Raw genomic sequence first — 11,057 nt, 5'->3', positions numbered from 1 at the left:
CAAATATAAAACATAATTTAAATTATAAGTTAAAATATTTTTAATTATCATATTTATTTCCAAACCGCACGTAATGCTGTGCTGCCTTGTTCCAAGGCCTCATTGGTTATCTTAATTAAAAAATTGATAAAATAAATATTTAATTATTATTTATCAGTTTGACAAATCGGCCCAATAAATGTTTTATTTTGTTGTTTCAAGTTTTCAACTAAAATTATTAAAATACACTAAAATTTTTATTTTTTTTAAATATATTATATTAAGTGAATATATTTTATTTACATAGTAAGAAAGTAAATCATAATAACCAATTTGTCGATATATAATTTAATGTCAAAAAAACTAAATCTTGAAATTAAATTTTTATTGTAATTTTAATATTTTAAAGTCACCAAAGTAAATTTTAATATTTTAGTAGCTGCTATTATATTAAAAAATAATAAAAAATGAGTATATATTATCGTAATTTCAGTATAGATTTAGAACTAACATCGTGATATTTTTTCTCCCTCATGAAGAGAACTTTCGTTTTATAATTCACTTGGATACTCTCTCTCATTTTCTCTCCGCTCTAGTTACACAGAATGCAACTATGAGAATTTGGTTTGGTTCTGAAACTTGACATCTCTTGTTTCAATACGAGGTAATTACTTAACAAATTAAACTCTTTTCTTTTATATACATTTAATTTGTGTATATAAACTTGTTCCTTCTTTTATTATTATTTTATTATTATTATTCTCTAGTTAATTCATTCTTTGATTCCTATTATGTTTATCAATGGTTTCAGTTTCAGTTTTTCATTCACAGCACCACCACCACCAACAACAATAGAGGTAAGAGGAGAAAAGAAGTTGACAATAAATTTTGTTTTTTTCTAAGACCCTTTTGCCCACTTTGATCGATTTCTAGTTTCTACACTATACCCTTTTAAGGCTTAAATATACAATCCTTTTTTTAAAAAAAATATTTATTCCTTGCATGTTATTGCATTTCTTTTTCTGCAATCTGGAATGTTTGTAACTATTGTGTATTCTCTTGTTTTGTTTCAGAATTATATGTAGTTGTGTTAAAATTTTGAATGTTGAAGTTGATTTTGATGCCCATGTCCGCTAATTCAATAATTTCTTTACTTGGCTGCTAATTGTTTGATTCATACTTTTTGTGAAGAGAGTGTTACCTTGGATATCATGATGATAATGGTGGTGATGATGATTTTTGCTATTTATTGTTGTTGTTAATGTTCTTCGTGTTTTGTGTAAAATCTTATTAATCAACGTTTATGAGGTGTTGATCTGGGTTTAAAACTGGATTTGGGTATATTGTGGCTTTTTGTGTGTGATTGGATTTTTCAGAATGTGGTTGCTTGATTGGTTTTTTCTGCAGAAATGTTCACGTCATTTGTTATTTTTTCCCCCTTTTTAACAGAGCAATGCAAGATTCAATTTTGATAGAAAATAAGATGGTATTGTATTTTCTACTTTTCTGTAGGGTTCTGCATATATTCGAAGTTTTACTGATTTAAAAATTATTGCTTCTCTTGTTTTTCTTCTCTAGGGATTTACTAATTCATGTTTAGATGTATGAATGAGGGTTTGACTTATACTATGGTACTGGCTCAGTTTATTTATCATCAATTATTAATTGTTCATACATTTTTTTTATGAGATGAGAGATGCTGATCTAGGTTTGAAACTCGATTTGGGTATGTTGCGGCTGTTGGGTGAGATTAGGTTTTTCAGGTTGTGGTTACTTAATTGGTTTTCTTTGCAGAATTGTTCACATCAATTTTTATCTTTTTCAATGGTATGCAAGAGTCAAATTTGAACAAAAGTAAGATCTCATTGCATTTTTTGTGATTATACATGGTTATGGATACCCTAAACCTTAAATTTTCAGAATCACTAAATTTATGTTTAAAGGTAAATATGAGGGTTTTACTTATACTATGTTATTGTCTTAATTTTGTTTATGCAAATCATGGTTACGAAATCAATTAATTAGATGGATAAATGATTGATTATTGATTAAAATTCTGCATAATGTTTTACAAACTCTCTGTTTCTCCAAGCCAATTTTTTTTTTTTAAATATTAACTGTCCAATATTAGCAGATGAAGGCTCTTTGCTTCGAGGATGACAACAAAGAAGGCACTGAAACGAAATCTTATTTGGATAACAAACGTAGAGACAGAAAAGAAGCTCCTCGAATCGGAGATCAGTACCAGGCTGAGATTCCATCATTAATAACAGAGCCTCGTATTTGTCAATCAGTGAAAATTTCAAGAGATTCGGATAAGACAGAAGCTGTTTCATTGAAGTTAAGAATTCCTCTTATAAGGCCACATTGTAAACTTAAAAGCAGTTTTGAGATTTTAGAATCTGTCACTACTCCAAGGGGCTCAAATCTTCTACCCGGCTTGCTGAGTGCTCCATCTTGGACAGAGGTTGAGCGCAACAGTTTTCTCCTAGGCCTTTATGCCTTTGGGAAGAATCTTAATACTGTGAAGAGATTTGTTGGGAGCAAAAGTATGGGAGAAATACTCTCTTTCTACTATGGAAAGTTTCATAGGTCCGAAGGATATTGCCGATGGTCAAAGTGTCGGAAGTGGAGATCTAACCGACGTATATATGGCCAGAAAATATTCATAGGATGGAGACAACAAGAGCTGCTATCGCGATTATCTTCCCAGGTGTCAAAGGAATGTCAGATCACTGTGGTTGAGGTATTTTTCTGTCATATATTTTATTGAATGTGAATATGTGATGATTAATTTTTGGCTTTGAACAAAACATATATGTGAATTTAACATTGCTCACTAATACTTAACTTGAGTGTCTCTGTTATTATTATAATAATAATAATAATAACAGAGACACTATAGTATAAACATTTAGTAGTCGAGAACAAAGCGGCGGAATCCGAATTTACGTAGATGTTTATTTATTATTGCAGCTCACAGGAAAATTTGCTGAGGGTAAAATGCGATTTCAAGACTATCTTTTTGCTTTGAAGGATGCAGTTGGAATTGACCAGCTTGTAGTGGCAGTAGGTGTTGGCAAAGGAAAAAAAGATCTCACCATTTCCAAGAAAACACAAATCAAGCACAACAATTCTGTTAAACAGAAGATGCAGAAGGTGAAAAACTGTATTTCATCCACAGACATAGTTAAACTTCTTAAAGGAGGAGATCTAAAACTTAACAAAGATCGATCCAACAATCTCTTTTGGAAAGATGTTTGGCCTCGTCTTGTAGCAAAAGGATGGCACTCTGAACAGTATAAGGATGGTACTGTTTCTGGTTCGAAGCAATCTTCAGTTTTTCTTATTCCTGGTATCAAGAAATTTTCAAGGGCAAAACTTCAAAAAGGTAACCACTACTTTGACTCCATAAGTGATGTGTTGAAGAAAGTAGCGTCTGATCCAAGGCTTCTTGAGATGGAAGCTCAAGCAAATGAGAAGAGTATAGCTAAGAAAAAATTAAAACAGGAAAAGCAAGCCTTAGATGGGAACTCAACGAAGCATCAAGTTTCACATCCTCGAATTCATAGCTCAAAGCGTCAAGATCCAATGAAATTCACAATTGTAGACACCACCATAGTTTCTGATTCGGACAAGCATAAGGGGAGAAAACCAAGAATCTCAACTTTTCGAACCCTGAGTATGTCTACCATCTCTAGCTACTCCAGTGGATCCGAACAAGGTGCATCTCATTCTCAAGAGATTGAAGATCAAGCCGAACAAACTAGCTCTTCAAACCTAGTCAAAGAATCCTCTGATAAAAGGGTGAAAATAGAGTCACCTGATTATACAGTCAACAACTATGAAGAACAAGAGCCTTCAAAGGAGATCAACAAGTACAGATTTGTCCAAAATGTGATATCAGATTGCTCAAAATATTCGCGTCCTATCGTGAAAAAGCCAAAGTTAGCAATGGCTAACCATGGAGAGTATAGCGATTGTACCGTAAGTACTTCTGTAGACAAGAAGTTAGATTCTAACGAGTCCTCGTCACAATCGTACCATTGTGGAGAATCGGAGAGCATTCCAGACATGATCAATGAAGGCAATGATGTTGAAAACCACAGAGTTAGAGAAATTCCTGGAGAAGAAACCAAAATCAAAACGAAGATGTTACTTGACTTGAATCTTCCTCTCATTGAACCTGATTTAGAAGTTAAAATTGAAGTTCCATCATCTATGATCATGCAACAAAACAATGATAACCAATGTGAAAATGTACCTTGCTTTCCATCTGAGGTAACTCAAATCAATGAGATAGAGGAGTTTTCTGATGGCCACGAAGAGCAGAAACCAATCATTGTCAACCGGCGCCAGAGTACAAGGAATCGACCGTTGACTAGAAAAGCATTGGAAGCTCTGGAGTCCCGATTTGTCAACTCCAAGAGGAAGAGAAAGAACTTGGAATCTTCACAGAATAACTCAAAGTCTCAAGGTGATGATAGCATTGACAATCCTATGCCTTATATAGGAGTAGAGAAGGAAAATGTTATCAAGGAATATAGCAGTAGCATCAATTTGGGTAAGGAGGACATTTATGATATGTGAAAACTGAAAAATTTGGCATAGATTCATCTTTTGAAGATACATGTTTAAAAATGTTTTTTTATGTGAATTATATAAATGATTGATTTTATTGTTTCAAATGGATACAAAGGTATACAAGATCATCAAAGTCGTAGGTCACAATAAAATTGTAGCATACTTAGTTATTTAAATTTAATCATTTGGAGATTGACCATCGTTTCTCCATGTTAGTGTGTTTTCGTGTTACATATAGTTTTGATATTGACCGGAATTTTTTTTTGTAAAATAAACAAGCTATTCATAAATAAGTAAAGAAACTCTTATATTCAATATTGCATCTAAATTTAAATTAAATTTACATGACATTTTGTAACTCATTTTACTCATTTTTTACTCTATTAAATAAAGTAAAATCAAACATATACTTAGAATATCATTTGGAGAGAGATCAAAACTATTTCTTGCCAAATTCAAAATCCATTATTCTTTTAAATCTTATATATTTGCACTTAAGAGTTTAAATAATAATAATAATAATAATAATAATAATAATAATAATAATAATAATAATAATAATAATATTGATAAATTTGTGAGGTTAATTTTTTTTTTTTTGGGTCAAAGATTAATTCTTCTTGTTTAATGAATGCATTCAAACTAATTTTTCATTTATTGCTGGGCCTTTAAACTAATTTTTAAAATTTTGGAACTCCAGACAAAAAAATTATTTTTTCTATTACGGAAATATATATTCTTTTTCGTTTTTTAATGCTCCTAAATATAGGGGTATAAAATGATAGTATGTTACTACCCTCTTAGAGATTGGTTAGCAATATTTAAATTCACAAAATACTTTAAGGACATTTGACATATTTATAGTTATAAACATCATGTAAAAGTTGTGCGTGCTATCACCAACTACAAAATGCTATTTCGGTATATTAAGTGTGAGCTCTAATATTAAAAAATTAAAATGATAAATATATAAGTTGTTTTTTAAAAATATTTTTAAATATTCAATCAAATTTTTCATAACAGAATATATAGTCAATTTTTTCATAAACATTAATGATCAAGCAATGTTGATTGTATATAGGATATAGACAAAATAAAATGATATGCAGTTAATAAATACTATGAAATATTTTATATTGATAATATATTAAAATTGATTTAAAACAATTTTTATTTAGAATTTAAAAGTATTACTATTAAAAATGTATACATAAAAAATATTATATGCATACCAAAATTAGTCGTCCTATATTTGTATATAAATATATTATTTTATCTATTTTAATATATATTTTATATTTTAATATTTATTTTATATGAGTGGCTGAATTGATAGCAAATTTTTATATATAAATAGTATAGTTGAATATTTAAGAAAAATACTAGATAAATAATAAGTTAATTTTTGTAATTAACGCTAATAAATTTTTTTTATTTTCTTCTTCTTATGTATCTCCTTTTTATTCTTAAACTAAAATTTTTGGTTATCGATTTTTAAATTATTGGACCAATTTGATTGAACTTAGTTATTAAAATGGCTTAGACACATAGTATTATTGAACATTTAACAGGGATAAAATATTTGAATTGAATTTTAAATTATTGTTTAATAAAGCTAATTAAGTTCATTTAACTTTTTACATATATACTTATTAGAGTTAAGTATTGAGCTGAAATAAAATGTTATGATTAGCATTTTGCTTGCATACTACACAGACACAAACCTTAAAAATGAAATTCAATTCTTTTGCTAGTAAGATTTTCTTCTTTCCCGAGTCAAATTTAATTAATTCAAAAATTGAGTCCCTAATCCAGAGTAACAAATGTGAGGAGAATTATTAAATAAGATTACCTCTTAATAGAAAGATACACGTATGATTCTACTGAAAAAAATGACTGTGGTTGATAATAAACCATTAATTAAATAATAAAAATCAATTAATATATCAACATACTGATTTTTTTTTAAACACGTAAAATTCAGGAAGCCACTCTATATAATCAACTTGGTAAATATCTTGGAGAACCGTAACATTGCGCTAATTATTTTATTTTATTAATTTTTTTGACCTTTCACGGCATTTTTTAATCTGATAAGTCAAAGATTAATCCGTTACAAATTATGAATTTGAGTTTCATTTAAAAATCTGTTATTGGCCAATAAATTATTATTATATGTACAAAATAAAATTCTTTAACCACTCGACCAACCCATCTTAATTACGCTAATTATCTAAGTAAATGCTCCTAGATTGAAACATATGCTATATGTTTGTAGAAGAGATAATAAGTCAATTCTTGTGGGCTAACATAATATTTTAGTTGTAATAAATGGAGTAATTGTCAACAATATTCCAACTTTTACAATTATGTTCAGGCTTAATGAGGGACCAAATTCTTTAAAACTATTTCTATTGAACATTATATTTACTATGTAGTCTAATTAAGCACATCTATGTGTTATTTAGGGTTGGCAAAAGTGATAAGAATTCAGTATATATTATATAACATTCAACATACAGTTACGGGTAAAAAAAAAAAATCAATTACCAAATCAATTATTTATATAAGTATATATTTAAAATATAAAATATATATTAAAATTAAATTAACTAACACATATTTTTATACACATAATAATCGATTTTTAGTGGACTAACCAATGCTGAACAGACAATAACAGAAGTTATTTAGAAAAATTAATATGTGTATCCTTGGACAACTCCATAAACAATTTATGAAAAATTCACAAGAAATGCCCATGGGAAAGAATAATCCATGGTTGTCAGCAATGTTGGTTTTATCTATAGAGCTCGTTTGTCTATGTCAATTAGCAACCTTAACAAATAAAAAAAATATAAAAATTAGAAAGCCTAATTAAAAATTCTGTATCCATGTGTAGGAGGGTATTGCAACAAGGGTTAAACAATAATTTAATAAAGGATAAACCACTAAAAATACACTTAAATTATTTTATTGTTGATAAAAATAGTCTTAGTTTTTATTATTAATAAAAATACATTTAAATTATTTAAAAATTTGAAAAATTGTACACTACTTATAAACTAACTAAGACGTTTTACGTTAATAGAAAATAGTGATATGACAAATAAAATTTTTTATGTGATAAATAAGACTCTGACATTGAGAAGTGAATAATATTACGTTTTTACGTTAATGAAATTAGTCTTTAATTACGGTTGAACATTTTTAGTATATTTTTAAATGATTTAAAAAATATTTTTATTAATAATAAAATTTAAAAATATTTTTATCAGCATCAAAATATTTCGAGTTAGCTTTTGGTGAGTTACCCTATAATAAATAAGTTGATATAGATTAATTAGAGTTAGATATAACTGATAATAAAATGTTAGCTATACTAGCTTCTGTCCGTTTATGGATGTAATTATATATGTGCATGGGGGCATGCATGCATCATCAAATGTATCGACCAAATGTATGTATCGATAATTTCTAGTAGGTCCTTCTCATCAATTTTATTAATTATTACTATTTTTAGATGGAGAAATTAAAGGGTACTTAGCATTGGAAAGGTCTTCACAATCTTGTGACGTAAAAATGTTGAGAACCTTAGCTCATCATGTTTGATATTCTAGGCTTTGTCTCTTTGGTTTCTTGTTGTTTCACATGATAAATTAAGTGTACGTGAGAGCTCATAATTTTTCCATGGGATTATGACTTCTTCAAGCAATTATCCAAAACTGTATAATAAACAGTATCAAAATTAAAGAATTTGTCATCTTAACTAATCTCATATTAGTTATTATTTTTATATGTTAACAAACATAAATACAAAAGAAATTATAAATTATACGTTAGTATTTATTACTCTATTAGAATTATTGGTGGATGGTGGTGAAAATTTAGCGACCATTTTTAGAACTGCCGCTAAATAGAAAGATTGTGACAATTATTAAAATTTAATTATTCTATTAATTTTTATATTTTTATTATATTTTTAGTTAGATTTTTATATTTTTTGATTGGATCTCTATATTATTTTTAATTTTATAATTAGGTCATTTTTATGTCAAAAATATTAAAATTAACATAATATTTTTCTTAAAATACATGCAGTCAAAAATCTAATTAGGTTTTTGATTATGAATGAATACTTTCAATTTGTGAAGAAATATTCAGTTAACTCTAATATTTTTTACATTAAGAATGACCTAATTATAAAAAAAATTAGGATAAAGTACTATGTTGGTTCTCAATATTTAGACCAAATCCTAATTTGGTCTTAACGTTTCAAACGTCCTATTTTTGTCCCAAAAAGTTTCAAGCATGTTTAATGTTGTTCTATTGATAAATTTGACACTGATAATTAACGAAATGAGTGATGTAAATGGTAATAATATTTCTAGTTAAGTCACATCTTCTTCCATATATTAGAAAAATATAACCAAAACCTTTTTTTAACAGTTCTCATTTTTTTTTACTAATTTTGAATCCTAACAATCAATCATCAACACTTCAAAATTAAAAGAAAAAATTATATTAATGATCGTTGATGGATTAATTTTACTTACATAACAAAATCGAATGCTATTGACTCTTTAATATGAGAATTGTTTGTGTCAAATTTAATGGTAGGACAACATTGAAATCGCTTAATTTTTTTTGTATTGAATAGGACGTTTGAAAGTTTTTGAGACTGAAATAAGGCGTTTGAAATGTTAATGACTAAATTAAGATTCGACTCAAATGTTGAAGACCAAAATAATACTTTATCCATAAAATTAAAAATAGTACAAGAACTTAATTAAAAAAATATAAAAATCTAATTATAAATTTAATAAAATTATAACAAAATAGTTAAACCTTATATTAAAAGGAAGTACTTATATATATGCACTAATGCTTATAATTTTACTATATTATAAAATTATTTATTTTAAGACTTAAATTATTATTTAAAATTACATTAATAATGATATCAATAACATATAAATTATACAAGCGTCAGATTTTATATATACCAACTTGCTCATCTAGAACATATATATTATTATGATATTTAAACTATGGAATATTAAGAGGGACATAGGATGCCCTTAGTTAATGTCGTTGTGCCCTTAAAAGTGAACTTCATGGCATCTATATAGGTTCACTCGGAAGCAAACCCTCTTTTTTGTCATTACCAACTACGTTATCCTTCTTTTGTTTGAAGATATTTATTTGGCTTCTTTCCTTCTGTCGTTTAATTCGGATAAAATGGGACATGCATATACATATATAGATAGGAATTCGGCTATTTAAATCGGATAAATATGGGTAACAAAAAAGTAAAGAAAATTTAATAAGCAGTAAATATTGACTTTAGGTGTATAATTTATGAATTTTATATACATAACATTTTATATTTTTGAAATGTAAATATACATTTTAATGGATTTTAATTTTCTTTTCTTCCTAACAAAACTATTGATAAATATATATAGATCAAATTCTTTTAAAGTGGATAAATTGATAAAATTTTAAAGTAACTAATCATCCCCGGAATAAAATAATAAACTCACATATAATAAAAGTTATAAATTTAATAACAACTAAATTATTTTATTTTATTTTATCAATTTTCTCAAATTAGATTATTTTTTTCTTATGACCATAGTTTATCACTTTTATTTCTTAGTGTAGTGGGAAGTTCAATTCTTGTTTCTTTCGTATTATATTATTCAAATTAAATTTCTTAAGGTTAGTCTAATATATATCACTTTTAATAATGGGTTACTGTTCTACGAAGTAGCTATCTGAAAAAAAAAAAAAAACATATTGAGTATTGACAAATACTTCACAAAACTACCATTATATTTATTTCCTTCAATATAGAGGGAAAAGGGGTATTTAAACATACTATTTTGGAAAATGCAGGAAATTAATATCTATCTACTGGCCCTATACTTGTTAAATTGCACTGAAAGGAATCTTCCTTTTAGTACACTACTTCAATTGAAATTGTTAAAGAATCACTGAATGGCAAATTGGTTAACAATAATATCGGACAAGTCTTATATTTATTTACCTGCTTACATATATACATTTATTTCTATTTATTTTATGTTCAGAAATTAATTTTCTAAAATCAATTATTATGTCACGAACAAGAACCTTCTTACATTTTCCCTTTGAAGTAACCAATTAAGTACAATATGTTTGAATTTCTTTGGCAAGTGTGATTTATAGTGGACCAAAAAAGAGTGTATAATATTTAACTAAGTATCGAGAATTAAATTTTCAGTTTAAATATTAAAAAAATGTAAAACTATATATGAATCAGTTTTATTTCATCAATCAAAGTGGACATTTACAAACTAATAATATGTTAATCGTATCGTGCCTTCTCAATGATGGACATCTCATCCGTCGTTGAAAAAATGAAAAAAAAAGAAGAAGGATGAGTTGTTTTTGGGTAAGATATTTCGTGAGTATTTTTTATGTTTAATTTTGTGTTTCATTCAAAAGGA

At 27.2% G+C, this 11,057-nt stretch overlaps 1 protein-coding gene across 1 annotated transcript; it reads left to right on the top strand.

The window, feature by feature from the left end:
• The first annotated feature begins 481 nt into the window (after positions 1-481).
• Positions 482-4,667, top strand: LOC112755707 (uncharacterized). Its single transcript, XM_025803973.3, has 4 exons — positions 482-643; positions 791-836; positions 2,114-2,725; positions 2,956-4,667. Exons 3-4 carry the CDS (start codon positions 2,114-2,116, stop codon positions 4,567-4,569), a joined length of 2,226 nt encoding a protein of 741 aa, XP_025659758.1. The 5' UTR covers positions 482-643; positions 791-836; the 3' UTR covers positions 4,570-4,667.
• The last annotated feature ends 6,390 nt before the right edge of the window (positions 4,668-11,057 follow it).

This window comes from Arachis hypogaea, chromosome 2 (assembly GCF_003086295.3).
Source record: "Arachis hypogaea cultivar Tifrunner chromosome 2, arahy.Tifrunner.gnm2.J5K5, whole genome shotgun sequence".
In the NCBI taxonomy this organism is placed as follows: Eukaryota; Viridiplantae; Streptophyta; class Magnoliopsida; order Fabales; family Fabaceae; genus Arachis; species Arachis hypogaea.
This window is presented reverse-complemented; position numbering and strand designations above follow the sequence as displayed.